Below are 20,784 nucleotides of genomic sequence, written 5' to 3'. Positions count from 1 at the left end.
CTCTCTCTCTCTCTCTGTCTCTCTCTCTCTCTCTCTCTCTCTCTCTCTCTGTGTGTGTGTGTGTGTGTGTGTGTGTGTGTGATTATTTTTCTGAATATTCATAGAAACAAGTAACAAAGCACCTGCTAGACAGCAATGCCCAAAGTTAACCATTCACAGGACAACTAAGATATCCTCATTGACTTTGGAAAGAAAGTTCAAATCCTCCTCCAGCTAGTATCAGAATCCCCAAGATGGCCTACAATAGGGCAAGTAAGTGTAGAAACAGTTCACACATGTGGCAAAAGTCTGTTCTCAACGCTGAGTATCTAAGCTGATTGTGTTGATGATAAGCAGTGGAAATCAAGATTAAATTGCTACCACTGTTGTGGCACTGGCCAAAGCCCAGCCTTCTTAGTATAGATATATAACTACAGAAAATCATCAAGTACAGAGCACCATGAACAACTTAGAGACAGAGTTGAGGAAAACTTGCAGCTAAGAGAGAGCTACTTCTGACCAGCATATTTTATTGCTGTTAGTTTATAATATACCACTCATTGTAATCCATATTACTAGAGGCTGTAATAAAAATGTATCCATGTACTTTCAGAGAAAGTCCATGGAGGGTTTTCATAAAAAGTCTAGGATCACAATATATTTCTGTAGCTCTCTTGCAAAGGAATTTTTCATCCAATAGTTTTCTTTGTCTAATGCATGGATCCATGCTGTCTTACATGTGCTAATGGAATGTTTTATGTCATAACTTTGCTCTGTGTGCTTAATGAGCACTTGAGTATAACTAGTTGAAGTAAAGAATCCAATGCTTAATTTCATTTCATGCTAAATAATTTAAATTTCAACAGGCATGTATAGCTGATGGCTACTACATAAACTGACTATTATAACTCAAATGATGATAGTCATACAAGAAGTATTTCATTTTACAGGCAAATGGACAGAACTAGAAAATACTCATCCTGAGTGAGGTAATCCAGACCCAGAAAGACAAATAAGGTATTACTCACTCATAAGTGGATATTATCCATTAAATAAATGACAGTCAATCTATAGTCTCAGGGAGGATAAGTAAAGAGGAGGGCTCTGGGGAGGACGAATGAATCTCCTGGGGAAGAAGGAATAGAGTAGATTTGTCAGGTGGTCTGGGAGTGGGTGGAAATGAGAGTGTGAGGAATCTGGTGTTGGGGGAGGTGGGATGGAGGGAGAGAATGTGGTAAGAGATGGATGTAATTGGTGTTATTTGGGGGATGGTGTGGAAAGCTAGTGCAGCGGCAATTCTTGGAATCTATGAGGGTTATCCTAGTAGAACTTCTAGTAATAGGGGATATGGAATCTGAATTGGCTATGTCTTATAGTCAGGTAAAGCTCCCCATATCAGGACTGGGTTGTATTCTACTGAGTTATTGGTCAAGGGGGGGGGCCCTTGAAGATAGCCCAACATCAGAGGCTGATGCTAGGACAAGGGATGCTCTCTACAAACTGAAAGCCAGGCTCTATTGCCAAGGACAACCACACTGCTTATTGCAAATGGAGTAATTAAGATTGTGCCTGGCTGGAGCCTTCACGACAATGCTCTAGCCTCTTTGGTGCAGGAAAGTGTTCTGTTGGCTTCTAAAAGAAAAACATGGGCCCTTGACCGGCAATCTGTCCTGCCCACAAGATATTTAATTTAATTTAAATTGAGGAAGCCATGACCCTCATTGCTTTAATGGTCAAGAAGAACCAAACACAACTGACAAAAAAACAAAACAAACAAGAAACTCAATGAAATCATTTATTGTGACTTTGCTATACTCATAATGACATGTTCAGCTATCACCAAAGAGGCCTCCTCCACCAGCAGCTGGGGATGGATACAGAGACCCCCTGCCAGACATTATGCAGAGAGAAATCTAGGTTGGAATTCTCCATTGTGTTCCTCTACTTAGAGCTTAGGGAGTTGCTCAGAAAAGTGGGCAGAAAGGTTTTAGGAGTCAGTGGGGATGGAGGACTTGGAGAGCACAGCCTACTGAATCATCCAAGCAGGGTACATGTGGGCTCACAGAATCTGAAACTGCAAAACTGGGCCCACATCAGTCTGTACCAGGTCTTTTGCATATATGTCATGGCTGGTAGCTTGTTTTTGTTTTTGTTTGTGTGTTTGTTTTGTAGGACTCCTAACTGAGGGAGTGGGTTTGTCTTTGACTCATTTGCCTGTTCCCGGGACTCCCTTCCTCCTGTTGAATTGCCCTGTCCAGCCTTAGTGTGAGGACATGTCCCTTGTCTCATGGTATTTTGTTTTGTCTTGTTTGATTATTGTCTCTTAGAGCCATGCTCTTTTCTGAAGGGAGATTGGGTGGTAGTGGATTCTGCAGAGGAGGTAGATGAGGAAATTCTGGGAGGAATAGAGGGAGGGGAATGAACTGTGATCAAGATATATTGTAGGGTAGAAGAATAGATTTCCAATAAAATGAAAAGATTTTATAGCAAATTATTTTACATGTTATTTTATACTGAGTTCAGCCCTTAATGTGATGAACTCAGTATATCTCAACAACACCTAGGTTTCCCAGTTAGATCCTATCCACTTGGAAATGAGAACACTCATACAAAGTAAGTAATGTGCTCATAGCACTATCTAAAGGAGGGGTGTTCAGCCTTTTGACACCATGATATATTGTTATCTACACATGTGTTGAGCCACATTTCCAGCTATCTCAAGATGCATGGGAACTCTGGATTCAGCAGGAATGAGGACTGACACTGAAAAGTCAAACTGTTCTTCTCAGGATGAAAGCTCATGCAATAACAGGTCTGGTCACTGCAGATTGCCCTGATCATTTTCACTGCCTGCATGAGGCAGAGGATAAAGCCCCTGTGAAAAATTTAAAATATGGAATCTCTTTGAGAATGCTGGGTCTTTAATGTATAGGGCTCTCTCTTGAGTCTCTTGAAATGATCTCTTGAAGACCTGAGAGTTCACTTTGCTTGCTGAAGTCACTCTGGCCCACTTAGGGGAGAGGAAAAAAGAAAAAAAAAAAAAAAAGACTCACTGATATAGCCTCTTGCTGGGTGTTGTCATGGAGACGAGGCCTTAAACAATGGCGCATTTCTTCCCCAGTCATAAAACGAGCAAACAGCTTCATTTTTATTTTGTCTGAAGCAGCAGTAGTCTGAAGGGCCTCCTGAGAGGGCCTTGACACAGTTTCTTATGGTGCCAATGGGGATCTAGGGTGAATTCCAGGGGATATGGTAGGTGCCACTTGTGTAACATCCCCAAACTGTTCCATACTGTATTCTTTTAATATCTTGGAAAGCCCTTAGGTGTAGATGTTAATGGTATCACATCACTGTTGAATGGCAAGTGCTGGTTACAAGAATTCAGGGGTGACAAGTTTTCTTTTAAACTTGACAGAGATAAGAATCAACAAACCAGCTTTGCCAATTTCTCTAATGCTCCAGTGAGTAAAGATTAGAGGAAGAAATGATTTAAATTCAACTTTTGAGTTATTTCAGAAGATTTCTTTATGGCCAGTCTTCTACCCTAAATAGGGTTTGTATAATCGATCTTTGATATTTCCTTAAACAGCTGAGGTACAAGCAGGCATTGCTAATTTAATAGAAACATCACTGCCATGGTCTCAGTTTGAATAAATTTGTGCCTAAAGTCAGAAAACACGGGCTGAATTGTGAAACTTAATGAAGACTGATTGTGTTTAAATGCAGTTTCCCAGATAGCTCATTCACTAGCTCACTGAAGCCTTGGCTTTAAGGAACCATTGCTGCAGAATGAGTCAATACTAAGTAGGTTGAAGACAGATCATGTGATTTATTGATATTTCCATCTGAAAATCTCACAGGTTTTTTTTCCAGACAAACATCAGATGCAAGAGGATTGTTTGACACAAACTTGTTATGGGAGTGTTACAGAAAGAAGATACAGACAAAACAGCCAATAGGGGAGTGAGAAAGTTGCAGTTTCCTTCATTCTTTCCTAGAAGAGAAACAGAAAATCCCAGTTAATTTGAGGAGATAGGCTAAAACTAAGAGTGAACTTTTGCCTAGCTACTGGGCTGCCCATTCAGTCTGAAGTGCTTCATCATCACTTAGCCCTTAACACTACCGTATAAAATAATGTATTGTACCAGTGAGCAGAACTCCACTGAGGTAGTCTTTCTAAGGAGTCACATTGTCTCCCTGGCATAAAGGATAATGATGGGCACACTGGTCTATTAGTGTAGTTTAGTTTAGTTTAGTTTAGTTTGTTTTTGTCTCTCAGTAGGGTAGGAATTCCTACTGAAGCTACTCTCCTTGATAATCTATTCCATAATGTACTGAGAACTAAGTACACTGCAAGAGACTGGCAGTCTCTGTGATGCCTGTCAAGGGATAACAATAGATCTCTCTTATATGGATCTCACCCCCATTTGGGGGCATCCATGTTATGTATTCTTCAGTAAAGCATTAAGATGACTTTGTCCTGTAATTCCTCTAACTCTTTTAGGATTTTTGAGAGCAAATTGCTAAATCACTCATGCCCAAGCTCATTTAAACTGTTGGTTCTCTTTCATTCAAGAAATCCATTAATGGGCTGGGGAAAAAGGTTTTCTGGGAATACTTAAAATGCAGGCAAACACTTGCCTTGGCCATAGACTTGACTGTGTGCCAGTGCAGATGGTCATTTGTAGCTGCACGTTACCTGAAGAGAAGCAACAGCCCAGGGCTATTCTATACTTTAGCAAACCACAGAAAATTAAAATATAAAAGAAATTTGCAAATATGGCAAAAAAAATATTTAAAAGGGAAAAACAAGAAATAAAAAAAAGAAGAAAATAGAAGAAAAGAAAATGAAAGGGAGGATTATATTCCTTGAAAGGCAGTAGTGGTTTGCAAGCTATCTCTAGGAGGGACACAGCTTTCAGCTACACTGATGATAATGATAATGATCCTAGAAGCCAGTGGTGTGTGTGTATGTGCATGTGCATGTGTATGTGTATTTGTGTGTGTGCATGTGTGTAGGGCTTTGCTATTGTACAAAGCACATGGAGGTGGTAATGAATCTGTAGTAGGAATTACATGCTGTATTCAAAGGAAGTCCTAGCGCCAGTCACCAACACCAGCAAGATCCATTTCTGGATTTAATCACTTTTGCTTATGCTCCCACGGCAGGTGTGACCATTTGAAGTTTAGGTGGAGTCTATTTTAACAGTAAGTTTGTGAAGACTGGTCATTTTAACTTAAAGCGGGCTGTAATCCGCTCCACAGGATCAGCAGACCTGAGCCTATGCTCCTGGATGGATGATAATGAATCGCCATAAGTGAAATGCTCCTAGATCTAGAGGATTGCCTTCTAAACTGAAATTACTGTGCTTAACTATTTGGGTCATGATAAGTACTAAAGATAAAGAAGGGGAAAGGAAGGAATGAGACAGAAGGCTAAGAAGGAGTAGGGGAGAAAGGAAAGAAAGAGTGAGGGAAGCAAAGGAAAGAGCTAGTCTCATTCATCTGTGGTCTTATTGGTCCTGGAAAGGTAAGACCAATCACTCTACAGTCAGCTAATAAGAACAAGAAAGGTTAGATAGATGACACAGAAAGAAAAAAATCAATCCACTCTTTTCAGATGTAGAAAATTCACCAGAAAAGCCTCTGTCCTCAAGCCCCAAGGTTGATGTCTGTGCTACCATTCAGGAACTGGTATGTCTTGCATAGAGGTGGCCAATGAGTATTCACTCAATGCTCATCTTTAGGTTCTTGAATAGCAATAGTGACCGGAAGATCTGCCTAAGAGCCTGATTAGGTTTTGTTTCAAACTCCAGCAGAAAGGATAAAGTGCCAGGATTATTCTTATAACCATAACCAACATTACAGCTCCTATTATTTAATCAGGTTAGGACTTTGTAGATGAACAGGAATAAGCCTGATGCTCCTTATTGGATATAAGGTTGAAACATATATTTTATTATTATTATTTTCTTTATTTACATTTCAAATGCTATCCCAAAAGTTCCCTATAACCCCCTGCCCCTGCTCCCCTACCCACCCACTCCCACTACTTGGCCCAGGCCTTCCCTGGTGCTGGGTCATATAAAGTTTGCAAGACCAAGGGGCCTCTCTTCCCAGTGATGGCCGATTAGGCCATCTTCTGCTACATATGCAGCTAGAGACACAAGCTCAGGGGGTACTGGTTAGTTCATACTGTTGTTCCACCTACAGGGTTGCAGCCCCCTTCAGTTCCTTAGGTACTTTCTCTAGCTCCTCCATTGGGGACCCTGTGTTCCATCCAATAGCTGGCTGTGAGCAACCACTTCGGTGTTTGCCAGGCACTGGCATAGCCATTTCTAGTTTTGTTAACTAATTTTATTATATATTGGCATACAAGGAGACCAAGTGTTTTTCCTCTAGCAAAGATGAAAGGGTTCCCGTTCTGCTCCCTTATTATTCTGTCACTCAGGATGTATACCAGAACTATGATTCCTACTTAAAATGACCTCTGGCTTACCAGCAGACCTGGAATTGCCTGTTATAGTAAATCACATGCTGTGGTATATATATATCAGGCAGTGTGAGTCTATGTATCCTGAAGCAGCTATGCACTGGTAGCTTTTCTTCTCTGTTGACTTCACCAAGACAGGAGACTCTTAATGATCCACCAGAAGACCACAATGACCTATCTATCTCGAAAAAAGAGTTTGCTGTATGTAGCCAACAAAGTTGGCTGACTTCACTGGTCATCTACACGTCATTCCTCCAACTCTGATTGTTTGTGGTAGACAAAATATAAAACTAGGGGACAGGGAGATGGCTTGCTTGATAAAGTGTTTGCTGTGTTACCACGAAGACCTAAATTCATTCCCTGAAATCCATGTGAAACCAATAGCTTTTAACCCAAGAGATGGGGGAGTGGGAACTATTGGATCCCTGGGAGTCGAAATGTGACTAGCTGAAATGCTGAGCTCCAGGTTCTCTATGATACTTCATCTCAGAGAGTAAGGTAAAAACCAAGTGAGAAGAATAGTCATTGGCTACCTCTGTCTTCCCTGTGCGTGCACACATGTGTGTGCAAGCAAGCGCACATATGTGCGTGTGCGCACACACAGGCACATGTACACATAGTTCAACAAAATATATAATCATACCTAATCAAACTTAGAAATGAAAGGGATAAAAGCCAAGAGAAATAAAGGAAAAAAGAAAAAAGAAGGAATTGAATGAAGATAGAGGGAAGAATAAGAAGGAAGGAAAAGGTGGGGTGGGAAGGAAAGAAGGGTGAGGATGAAACGAAGCTCGGTGGTAACTAAGGATGTCAGTAGCATGCCTTTACATATGACCTGCCTTTGCAGAGGAAGACTCTCCTATAAAGAATCCCAAGCTGTCACCATGGTGTCCCTTTAATGAAGCTTGTTTCTATGGGAACATGGGAATTACATAAAATGGGACTAATTCATGGAAGCAGAGATGAACAAGACAGGCCTCATATATGATACTCCAACTGCTACCACAGAGGTTACATTCCAAGTTTAGTTTTACTTATTCTTGACTGGAGAACATGACAAAACAGTCAAGGTGATGTCCAACACTTACCGATGTGAAGTAGTTATTCACATTAAAATCATCTAGGAGGTTGGGTTAGCTAAGCAAGAACACCAGTGAGTGGGAAATTGCTCTAGCATACTCCTTGAACAAGCTGAGACCTTGGAGAGGCTCTGAGAAAGGACAGATAGCACAAAGGGATTGAAATCCAATCTTCAACTTGAAAAGGCCAAATAAATTATGTGAATGTTCATGTAGATCACAAAGGAAATAATGTTTACCTTTGATTCCAAGAGAAAGTTAATTTAAAATGTGTCCAAGCTTCAATGGAGGGGGGGGGGAGAATCTGCAAAGTTGAGGTACATCTTTAGTAGTTAGAAACCAGAAAAGAATCATCAGCTGAATATTGAGATGAGCCTTCCTCATAGCACTTGGATGGGAGAGAATTTTCAGAAATGAGCTGACTTTGGTTAAGAACACACATTTTTCTTTTTAAATTAAAATGATATTTGGTTCTAAAAGACAAAACTTGTCTTCAGTGACTGGCTCTGAGAAAACCCACTCAGGTGATTAGACCAGTTATCCACCAAAGAAAACTCTAAAAATGTTACATTTTAAACTTGATATATGTGTGTGAGCCTGAGTAAGTCTATGTGTGCAGTACACATGTGACAGTACACAGTGACTAGAAATGTGGTTGTGAGTTACCATGTGGGTTCTAGGAAGTGAACCCATGTCCTCTGCTAGAGAAGTGATTGCTGTTAACCGCTGAGCCATCTCTCCATCTCAAAAGCATCTCCAAAGGGAACTGCCAAGTTCATATGTTATTGGAATGATAAATGGTATAGAATCTTTTAGTCTCAGAGGAGAGAGATAGGCACAAACTTTGTTGATTTTGTATGTTGGCTTAGTGCATCAAAAGAAAGATATAACTTCATAAATGCAGATATGGTACTGATATCAATTTCAGGATTTTCACATTAACCCAGAACAAAAATTTGAAAGCTGACCACAACATAAAAGTAGCCTCTTCATTCTATTGACCTTGAGGGCTTTCTTTCTTTATTTTATTTGTTTTTGTCTTGAAGGATACAATCCCACCTGCTGAGTTACAGATTGAATATTTTCTTATTCATTCTTTTACCTGTCTACCCCTTAGCTGTATAATTAACAGGTTCTGGGTAAGGCTGAAACCCTGGACTTCACCAGTTTACAAAAGCACAGAGATAAAGGAAACTTCAGCCCCCACAAAGTCACTCAGGCTGCATAGATGTCATTCTCTAAAACTACATATCCATGACTATTATAGAGCAGCTTTGTAGAACTATTTCTAGTCTCTAAACATGCCCTATTATTTTTATTATTTTTATGCTTCAAATTATTTGTGCACAGTCCACCCTGTTTTAAGAGTGCCACATTGCATACAGAATGGAGCATGGCGCTCTCCACCATTAGGTGGACAACTGATGTTCCTGTACTAAAAGCCCCCATCATCTGGAATGGAAATTGCTTACCTTAGCATTCTCCATCATGTGTGAACTCCCTGAAGACCTTGTCCATTTCTGTCTCCCATTCATGTCACCTCAGGGCTGGCTCAGGCTAAAGCTTCTGAGACATTCATTTGATTGTCCCCCCTTAACAGAAGTCCCCTGGGTTCATATATCTTGATGAGACAGAGCAGGGCAGTGGTTAAATGTACCCTGTGATGCAGTTTCCATGAGGTAATTGCATGTTGTGTATAACTCTACTGTGCTAGTAAAACTATTGGCTATGTGCGCTTTCATCACATTGCTTAAATGGGATGTGAGCCGCAGAGCTGAGTGGCTGGACATTAACTGGTTTCTGAGCATGTACTGAGAGATCGGTCCTGATGAGATTTATAGCTGCATTTATTTCTGAGGTGATTCTGTGTCAACAGTGGGGTAGCCTTATATTCTTTGCTGTGCAATACTTAGCGAGTGTTCTAAAGTGGATTTAAAATTGAAGTGGTCTCCTGTTTAAACCGGGGTACCACATTGAATGTTAAGGAGAAAGAATCTCAACCAAATGTAAAGCTTTGTATGGCAAAGTTCTTAAAAGCTTCCAGTAATAAATAACACCAATATATTAATGATAAGAATCAAATGATTATTAAGATGTGCTTATTTGGCACATGTGTATATATGTGTCATACCCATGAGTTTACAGGTGTGCAAGTATGTGTGTGAGTGTGCATGTTTGGGCACCCACATGTGGAAGTCAGAAATTTATATCCATTGTCTTTCTTGGTGATTTTTGTTTGTTTGTTTCTTTATTGAGGCAGGGTCTTTGGCTCTACCCAGAGCTTGTTAGCCAGCTTGCTTTGAGGATCTCATACTTCTACTCCCAAAAGCTAAGACTGTAGGTGGGCTGTCACATCATCAGGAATTTTCTCAAGTACTAGTGATCCAAAGATTATGCTTGAACAGCAAGCAATTTACCTACTGAGCCATCTCCCCAGCCCTTATTATCTTAAAAATTACAGTTCCATAAATTAAATTGAGATCTTAATAGTATTAAAACTTGAATATGTGCTCTGAAGAACAAAACTGTGCAAATATATAACTCAAGGTTATTATATACCCATATATGTAAGGCATGGGTGAGCCTAATGCTTGGCAATCACACCAGCATCTTAGTATGAAATTACGATACAGAAACAACATATTTCCTGGCCTGGGTATAGTATAGGATCAGTCTCTTTTTTTTCCCCTTTCTTGCTTCTTTAACTAGATTTCAAAATAACTGGTGTTAGACTGATAGCACTTTGTACAGTGATAACATTTATAAACACATAAATGAAAAGAGGAAACCCTGTTGAGTTGGCTGACATCAGGCTGGGCATCTGCCAGAGAGGACACTTTTAAAACAGAACCCTTATATAAAACACATTTTCTAGTCATGCTATTTTTTTTTTTCTGTCTGACTTTGTTTCCTTCCATTTCTCAGAAGCAAAGGCCAAACTTGATGCTGCATAGGGTGTGTCTTTGTTGGGAGAAAGTGGCTGAGTGAGGTTTTAAAGGCAAATCAGCACTAGATTCACACTTACACCTGCGGTTTCTCTTTATTATTTCATCTCCCTGAATACCACCACACAGAAACGAATTCAAACACGGAGTCCTGGGCCATTTCCCTGGTTGACCTCCGGATGCAGGTAGCTTTCATTGTTAAGGTGTGCCATTGGTGCGTACTCTTTTAAAACACATGACTTGGACCACTGTCAATTCCCAATTATTTTTGAAGGAAATATATATATTTTAACTGATCAGGAAAGAAATCAAGTACAAATATTTCTAGTGTCTGTAGGACCATCAAAGAAAAACATGGGGGGAAAGCACAGTAATGAGTGAACAAATGGGCCCTGATTGTGGCATGGAAAAAAAGAAAGGCCAGTCCACATTCCTCATCCTGTGATATGAGCTCTCAGCACACACTCTTAGAATCTCACTAATCAGAATCTGTGAAGAGAAATAAGCCAAAGAACAAAGGTTGGTTTTGTTGCTAAGCATCTCTTCCTAGCAGTATTTCTAAATTTGTAATTTGTGTGTGTGTGGGGGGGGGGGGCGGTGTCACATGACAACCTCAGAGACTCTGTTCTCCTACCACGTAGATCTCAGGGTGTAATGGAGGTCATCAGTCTTGGCAGCAAGCTCCCTTACCTGCTGAGTCAAAATGCACAACCCTAGCAGAACTTTTTAACTGAAAGGTAAACGTCACTGTTTCCTATAACTTCCTTTAAACCAAAAGACACCAACTGAGAATGGAGCTAAGAAGAATTTTTAATAGACGGATATTTAATCTATCTTTTTTTCCCCCTGGGGATAGTTCTATCTCATTTATTTTCAGGAAGTCTCCTGTAAAAGAACTGTTAACTGAGGAGCTGCGCTGCAGTGTTCTGACAAGCACTTGTGGTGCAGAGACTTGAAGTCTCACTGGGGTACAGTTACATATTCACTGTAGGGAAGAATGCCCTATTTAAAATCTAGGACAGTTCATGTGGATGCGGGAAAAGGAAATAACTATGGAAACAATACATCTGAAATTAACGACTGAGATGTCACATCCATCTAAAATCAACAAGAAATGTAATTACTCTCTGAAAGTAATTGTATCCTGTCTTTGAGTACTAAGTAGAATGTTTAAGGCCAAAATACTATTCACATGCAGAATATCATTTTAAAAAAAAATATCATATTGTAGGAGTCAGGCAGGGATCTTACAGAAGTCCCATGGTAGAGACACACAAGGAGAAAGACTAATAGCTAAACATTGCTAAACAAAATGTTACTTTCCATGACGGGGAGGGCCTCACTTTCCTAGAACTCTAAAGATAGGCCTTCCAGCCTACGTGTTTAGATACAATCAGAAGGAAATCTGTTATTCAAATCTACTACCTATTTTAAAACTTTTATTTTATATTTAACTGTGTGTGTGTGTGTGTGTATATGCATGTATTTATGTACATGCAAGTTCTGATATTCATGGAGGCCAGAAGAGAGCACCAGACTCCTAGAGTGAAGTTGGCAGAAGTTGTGAGCCTTCTGATCTGAATGCTGAGAATTGAACTCAAGTCTTGGATAAGAGCACTGCACATTCTTAGCTGTGGAGGCATCTCCCCTACCTTTTCCATGGACTCCACTCTTTATTTTTCCTACCATGTAGAAGGCCCTGTATCCACTTAGCAAAACTGCTTGAAAGCAAGAGTTGTTTTTCACTGTGATTCCGTTTGCTTAACTGATAATCAGAAATGATAAAAGTTAGTAGCACCACTAAGAATAGTCTTTTCCAGCATGTGCTGACTAATGGGGCGACAAGGTAGCAGCATATGAGCATGAACGGTCAGTCAACTGATGCTTTTGAGAAAGTTCATTCATAAGACTATTTGATACAGTCGCATAATCCATTGTTTTCAATACCATGTTAATTGGTAAAACCTCTGGTTAATTTTGGAACTTTACTTAGACCTTTGTCATCTTTGTCATTGTTCTTTGACCCCTTCTGTAGTTTCAGAGAGCACTAAAGTTGGTTTGATTTCTCAAACAACTATGACTGACAGATCATTAATCCCAGCCATAGAACTTTCCTGTAGTTATTTGTTGAAAAAAAAAAAAAAGAATGAATGAATGAAAGGAGAAGAAGAGAAAAAGATAAAAAAGAAAAAGAAAAGAAAAAGAAAAAGAAAGAAGACAATTAGTCTCACAATGTAAGGACCAGTCACTCCTATTTTTGAACATTTCTAGAAATGTGTACATTTATTTTGATGTACAAAATAATGGTAACTGTAGTAGAGATTTGTATTTGACTTGTAAAGTATGCCTCCACTGCTTCCCTGTCAGTGGCCCACATTGTCAGAATAAAAAAACACACACACACACACATTTTAACATAATTTTTAACATTAATTACTTTAAAGTAGACTCTGATTCAGAATAAACAGCACATATCCTCCAAAGTGACTGGCCAGTGGCCACACCCATGGCCATCTTCTCCAGCAAAGATACCAAGCAGGTAACAGTACCTGTCAATGAGCTCATCAAAAAGATCATTTTTCAAAACATTTTTATACACATAGAATTTCACATTGTCATGCACGGTGTTTAGGAAAACATTTCTATTCTTAGTGTAGACAATAACAACACAAACAAATGAAAAGGAGATTGTTTTCTTACCTTTTGGAAAGCAGTCAAAAGCTATACTGTTGGTGGGATAGTGTACCAAGTTACGGACTTTTGTACACTCTTTCTTACTGGTGGTATACAGTCTACAGGAAAAGTAAATATATAGGAATATATAAAATAAATGTTCAGACAATATTCCCCTTTATTATTATCAGCTTTGGTTGCTGTTGTTGAAGAAGCGGCTACAATAGAGACTCACAGACATCAGGTCCACTATTTCAGTGGATACAATAGGCTGGTGTAGTCCAGTTCACCACAATTCAGGTACCTCTGAACATGGGACTTCTGGTGCCATGAGAGAAATGAAGGTAGCTGGATTATACTTGTGGAGCTTGTATAGCTGAGGGAAGCAGCCAACAAATATCTATCTCACTCTCTCCTTTCTGTTGCCATCCCTTTTACCTTAGCCTAGTTCATTCTTGCTGACCAGCTTGCCTGGTTAGTCCAGAAGGATGAGTACAAAGAGCGCCATGTTGAGGATGTTAGAGATCCAAACAGATGAAGAAGCAAAACGAAACAAGAAACATTAACAAATCAGCATAGCACAGGAATGTGTTCCAGACTCTCTAGGCATTATTTCTGGTGGACAATTTGTCCGCTGCCATCCATTTTCCAGCAGCCTACAGTTTCTTTTGTTAATCAAATACTTCCTTCTATTGACATTTTTATTTTATGTAATTTCTTTCTTTGAGACCAGCACATGATTTTTCTTGTATTCCTTATAGTTGATGCCAAATAGTAATAAAAATTTGAAGAAAGAAGAGCAACATCAAAACACATTTAGCTTGAAATTATCCTATTTTATATCTGAGCTATATATTGTTATTCTAATATTGTCTTCCTTACAGTCTATATTCATGAGCGATCTCCCATCTGTTGTAGATCACATATCTAGTTTGCTCTTTCAGGGTCATTTATCAGCAATAAACTCTCATTTATCTAATGAGTGGGGTGAAGTCTTTGCTGTCTACATGACTAGCTTCTATTGAACTTCCAGCATATACTCTGCATTTATGCAAGTATTTTCACTATTTCTCAGTCCAGGGGACATCAACTTAGAAAACGGATGTTACCTTAGAACCAGGGTACAACTCTCATCATTATGCAATGTAATCATTGCCCAAGGAGAGCATAAGAAAAGAGGGTAATTCACATAGAACCTGATGAGTGTGATTATTTCGGATGAGGAATACACAAGATCTTATTCACAAATGGCAATTAAGTCATGTGGCCCACCTATTAATATCATCCTTTCACCCTGAAAAGGACCATAATAATAGTCATAGTCTACAGCCCTAGCATGACCTCCATTTCATATGGCATCTTCCAGTTTTCCATGTATGTGCACAGGTTCACATTTGGAAGTACAGGGAGAAAGGCCAGATTCGGGAGGAAGGTGAGAGGACCAGAATTTGAAGAAATTCTGAGGAGCAGCATCTTGGACATAGCTAGAGTATACAAATGACGTTGGCCTTTCTGAATCCCCGTGACAGAAATTACTTATGTATAAATAAAAATCTTGGATCCTCATCCTAATGTACCCTGGTCATGTTTTCAATCTGAACATAGACACTGGCAAAAACTGACCTGAGATTGAATATGTAATATATGCACTGTGTACAGATAACATTAACTTTTCGACAAGGTTGACCCTTTATACCAACAAAAGGATGTTTTTCTTTCAAGCAATGAGAATTTTAACTGAAGGAGCAACTTGAGAGGAAAATTTCAATCCTTAAACAGTAATGAAGTGAAGAGGGCGGTTTTAATGTCTGCACATTGTAAGCCAAGAAGCAAGCTCTTTCATGTCGATGTGTACAGTGTGGAGGTAGATGAGTGGAAGCGGTCATGCACCAGATGGCAAGCTGCAGAGATGGAGCAGAGCTGTTCAAGATGAAAACACCACGGACTGAGAAAGATTCACGCTAAGTGTTCCAAGCAAAGATGAATTGAAGAGCGTTTCTGGTCTAGTAATTACTTTGAAGTACATTCTATAAACTGGCCTTTCTTCTCAGATATCTTCCACCACCTTAAAAAAATAATTTCCCCATTGGCGAGATGCATATTTTCAGTGTCTCCATTGCCAAAATTTATATTGTGGAGATGATTTGAGCCATTCTTGGTTTTCAACATAACATCATATTATGACATTTCATAGCATCAGATCATTCTTGTATATTTTCATTAAATTAAATTTTCACTACTAATCTTAATGCAAATATATCTATATACCAATGCATATATATGCATATTTATGACTTTCAGGCCACAGATTCAAATGTGAATGCCATCTATGATACCACATTTTCTACATTAGAAGTTTGTTTGGGGAACATTTCAAATGATATATTTTTATCTCAAATTATTTCATTCCTTTAAACTGTGTTTGTTCCAGATAAGTACCAATGCTAATATGTCAGAAGCCAGTCTCTACTATGACTCAGGCTGGTTATACTAGGATTAAGAATTTGCCTTTAATATGCCCAAATTTGCAGACCTGTGGTGTCCAGTGACATACTTCTAGCCTTGGCTGGTTATTTACTTCAAACAAAGTCAAATAGAAACTAGATCTCTTCTCTCATTTGGAGAGCTGTACTTTTGTACAGCTTTTATTGACTTGAGAGACAGCAGTGTTTATGCTAACTGTAGTAGACAACAGAGATTCAGAACACACAGCTGCCTGCTGACAGTGCTGTCAGATGACGTGAGAGGGATGGGTTCTCTCAATGCTCTGCAAAAGCTGGGTCATCAGAAACCCCAATGTTTGGAGGTACATGAATCTTCTATGGTTCCACCAATCTCTAGTCATCTTTTGTTGTGTTAAAAGGAAGTGGATAGACAACACTAGAAATGCTAGAAGAATTTCAAACATCTTTTAGACTTGTTGAGAGACAAAGACTGCATTTAATTGTACTATTCTCTTCATTTTTCTTTTTCTTTTCTTTTCTCTTTATTTTTCCTTGTAGTGCACGTTATGGTTTTTTGTAGATACTAGAACAACCATACCATCAACAACTTTTTAAAAAGACAGATGTCCAATGATTTATTACAATGATTCCATTTGATACTAGATTATTTGAAGTTTGGAGTTAGTATGACAAGCCTCTACCTTGGCAGCCTTCTCTAAATATTGGGTTATTACTGTCTGCTTACAATATAATAAGCAACCACATATTTCATAGCAAAGCATGTTTCAGCAAAGGCAGCTCTCCTCAGAACATCACCACCACTATCACCACCCTCATCATCACCACCACCATCATCATCACTATCATCATATTATTATCATCATCATTATTAATTATTATTATTATTTTCAATATTATTAGCTATATTACCAAGTAAAGGAGCCAAAAAATGTAATTTATGCATTAGGGATTCGTCCTGTTAGACATATTTTAGGATATACAGTAGCAAAGAGAAACAAGCATGGCCTTAGGAATTAGACCTGGTTTAACTCAACCTTGGATGCTAAGTAGGTACATGACTTTGACTATGTCACAGAAATTCCCTACAGTAAGACTTCACCAGTAAATTGAGAATAAGAGCATCTTCTCTGTTGAGTCACGGGGTCTTCCATACAAGCGTCTATATGATACATATTTTAAAAGTAGGTGAGGCAGTATTATTGTTTCTGTTTGTGTTTTAGAAATTACTCAAAGACTCAACAAGGATTGATATGAACATTAAAAATTGGCTACAGTAAAAAGTTATTAATTGCTAGGTACTGTAGGATTAGTCATCTGAATTTTTGAGTCCATATTTGTTCATTTAAAAAACACAAATAGAGAGTTCTGCTTACTGTTTTAGACCAAAATCTTGTTAAATTTGTATGTATGCATATATATATATATATATATATATATATATATATATATATATATACACAGATATATGATTTAAAAGTGTTATTGGAGTAAGAATGGATAAAGTTTCCAGAAAATTGGAATTTGACAAAAGTCTATTGTAAACAGCTACTGAGATTGAGCTATACTGGGAAAGTTAACAGTATGAATGCAGTTTTAAGTATAGACATAAATATGGTCATGGAAATGTTACTTTTGGGGGTTCATTTTCATCTACCTCTTGTCGTCTAGTCTGCCTTTAACTGCACCATCACATTTACCCAATCACTTCAAAATGACTTAGAAGAATTCTTTGCCTCTTCAGGAATAGGAGCCATTTGCATTCAGCAGATGTGCAATTTGCTAGACAAATATTTTATAACACATCTATGGTGTAGGCAATATTACTTCTGAAGTATACCTAGAGATACTGAGCCTTAGAAAAGCTCCATAGTTCTCAGAGTCACATGGTGCTAAGTGGAGAGGCTTGGATTTGGAGTCAGATATGTCTCCACTCAAACCTACTTGCTCCATCACTGTAATGATCACACAGCCTTCATGTGCTCTTCCAGCTCACATTAACCAGTTGCTCTAGAGATGTGCCAGAGCTTCCAACTTTATTCTACTTCTCTATTTTCTTTGAAACAATCCTTTTCCTCCTCCAATCACACCATATAATCTCCTCTGTTGAGATTCTGAGTGGAAACCACACTTACTTTGAAAGTATTTCCTAATATTTGTATACCCATTCATAAATGAGGATGTGCCAAGATCATGGATCCTTGTATTGTATTCATTAAAACTAAGTCCTTCAGTATATTGAACTTCTCTGTTTTCAAATATGTCTATAGTGAGAATAGTTCATAATTTAAAAAACTGTGTTTTGTATGACTTGGTAGAAAATATGAAATCTGTTTTATTTTAAAAACAGAAATTACCAACATGAATGACTGTATCTTTTACACATAAAGATCTGGTCAAAATATTCCTGAAATGCAAATCCCAGTACTGGTAATTCTCATCTAAAATCTACACTCACTATCACATTGGTACGAAAAATAATAATCAAGAATTTTATGCAGCTAACATCTAAGTCAATGTAGTATTATGTATGTGATGTCCTGTGTGCATTTGATTTTACATCTTTTGCAGGCAATGTACTTAACGAAAGTTTAACAGTTTTATCCAAAACTTTATGCTACTGTTTCTAAAAGGCTTGCTTTGTAAATAATTTTCTCAACATTCACATCTCAGTGGAAGGAAGGAATGCATATAAAGTCCTCCAAAAATTTTAATGTTACTTCTAATGTTCTACTTCCCTAGGTATGGCTTTCTCTAATAGGAAGTTGTTTTCCCAGCAGGAAGCAGTCCTCCTAAGAGGGCATCATTTCCCTAGTGGGTAAGGCCTGATGATGAAGCCCTGATAGACATGTTTATTCTCACTGGATATTCTGGGAGCAAAGGACAAAGAGACAGGAGAATGAGGAGGCAGAACTCTGAAAAGCTTTCTACCAAGAAAATGGTAGCAGATTCATCAAAGTCAAAAGAGTAAAAGTTACCATTCATCAGGGCAAACCATCTACAAGGCAAGCGTACTCCACAGAGCAGCAACACACATCCCACTTTCTACAGTTTTCTGATGCAGAATGGGAAAATGAAAGGAGAGTTACTTACTGTTTGGGTCTACATTTTCACAGAGTTCTGTCTTTGCCTCACCGTTGGGCCTGTCACTGGGTTTGTGTGACAGCCTTGATGACATGGTGGCTGCTGTGACTACGGCCTTGAAGCTTCGCTTCCGTTTCTGGACATTGAGTTCAGGGTGGAAAATGATGATGTACACTTTCGGCATGTATAGCATCCCCAGCGCCACTGACGCACTTAGGTTCATGGAGATTGTAAGCGTGGTGGTTTGTATGTAGAGCTAGGAGACACAACATACAAGGCACTATTACAAATACAATGACTGCAGACAGGGTGTGAATACTTAAAGCTGTGTCACAGATAATATGGATAGGAGAAAAAGAGTCACCTCGAGGACTTTCTGCTAAAAAGGGAAACAACTTGGCTGCGTATCGATTTCAGAGCTTAAGTTTATGTTAGTTAACATTGGGCAAGTCCTTATGCACAGAGCTCTTATCTTGCAGAATAGTGTTCAGGGTAGACTTTTAATCAGACTTAAATTACTTTTAGTGACAATGATAGATAGAATAACATGAATTACAGATAACACAAGACTATTGAAATCTTGCATAACAGTTGCCTGTTATTTTAAACCTCAAAACAAAAAGTTTAGTATATGATTTGATATGCAGAGATTCTGAGACCTTTATTTCAAAATTATTTCTGTTCTTAAATCATGCTTTTGTATCATTTTTATAACACAGTGTACCTTTGCCAAACCGATAGAATAGTTATTCAAATTCCCTAACATGTAAGACTTTTTGACTTACATATGTTTATAAAACATAAAAGTCAACACAGCAGCAGCTAGCTATGGCTTTCCTACTCTGCTCATGTTAATAAATTAATAATTGGATTCTAATACCTTATTCTGCCCTCATGCTACTTATACTTTGGATGGTACCTACACCCCATTACCATAGATTTGTACATTCTGGGGTAGTCAAGTAGATCAGGCATTAGTTTACAGTCTAATGTTTGAAGTCATTGTCTTAGTGAAAGGGTTGGTGTCAAAGTGTATATGAAGTCACTTAGTCTGGAGGAGTAGAGCCACAACCATCTTTCTGTGGTCCAGAACTTCTATGACTATGATATATCTTCCTATAACCTAGAGCTCTTTAGAAATCAGATATGTTTGACTTATACATGGGTTCTAATGGCTAGATTAGATGGGGAAACTGGTGAGCTTTGTCTTTTGCATCATTTCAACCCCTAGGTCCTTGGCAATGAATTGGATCATGATTGTCTACAACCCCTACTTTCATATTAGACTCCATTGGGTATCTACATGATTCTATATGAGTGTATTTGACAGCTTTTTCAGATGAATTTCATTCTATTGCCCAACTCTTGTACAAGTTTGAATTTCTTAAATATTCACCCTTGTGGAATGTCTTTCAGATCTCACATAGACCTTGTTCATTGAACTATGGAATCTTTGTACAAGTTCTTTGCATTTAAGTTTGTTTGCTTCTGTCTAGGCTGTTTCTCCTTTGCCTCTTCAGATGTTCTTCCCAGAATGTTCTCACCTATTGCATTTTTACTTATACCTTCTCCAAAGACATTTTCCTGTATAGAATCATTCTCTGCTTAAAATTATATTCTTATCCTTTGATTTTAGTCTGTCTCCATCTCTACTATAGGTTCCATGAAGTTGGACCCTTTCTGGAGGCATCATTCTCTACCTAATAGAAAAGTATAAGATACTACATAAATATATAATGGATAGAGTCAGTTGCTTGACACCTCTTTTCTCTATTATATGCCATGGTCCATAGTTATTCCCTATATATTTCCTTTGGATCTAACCAACATTTGGATATTTCTGATTTAAAAAGTCATGAGACATTTGCACCTTGCTCAAGGTTCTAGGTTCCATCTCCAAACCCAGATACTATTGCACATGCCAGCAAGATTCTGCTGAAGGGACCCTGATATAGCTGACACATATGAGGCTATGCGAATGCCTGGCAAATACAGAAGTGAATGCCCACAGTCATCTATAGGATAGAACACAGGGCCCCCAATGGAGGAGCTAGAGAAAGTACCCAAGG

General features: G+C 38.5%; 1 protein-coding gene across 2 annotated transcripts in view; it reads right to left on the bottom strand.

Moving 5' to 3' along the window:
- Grm7 (glutamate metabotropic receptor 7) overlaps positions 1–20,784 on the bottom strand; it is an 858,724-nt gene that overhangs the window by 46,523 nt on the left and 791,417 nt on the right. Inside the window, exons 9-10 of one of the 2 annotated variants that reach the window (XM_021189985.1) lie at positions 18,725–18,971; positions 13,197–13,288 (exon numbers count right to left, since the gene is read on the bottom strand). In XM_021189985.1, the coding sequence (XP_021045644.1) occupies positions 13,218–13,288; positions 18,725–18,971 (318 nt within the window). In that variant the 3' untranslated portion in view covers positions 13,197–13,217. The remainder of the gene's footprint in view (positions 1–13,196; positions 13,289–18,724; positions 18,972–20,784) is intronic. The other variant, XM_021189986.2, reaches the window with a different exon arrangement.

Source organism: Mus pahari, chromosome 2 (genome assembly GCF_900095145.1).
Source record: "Mus pahari chromosome 2, PAHARI_EIJ_v1.1, whole genome shotgun sequence".
NCBI classification, from domain to species: domain Eukaryota; kingdom Metazoa; phylum Chordata; class Mammalia; order Rodentia; family Muridae; genus Mus; species Mus pahari.
Note: the sequence above shows the minus strand (reverse complement) of the source record. Positions and strands in the feature narration are given on the sequence as shown.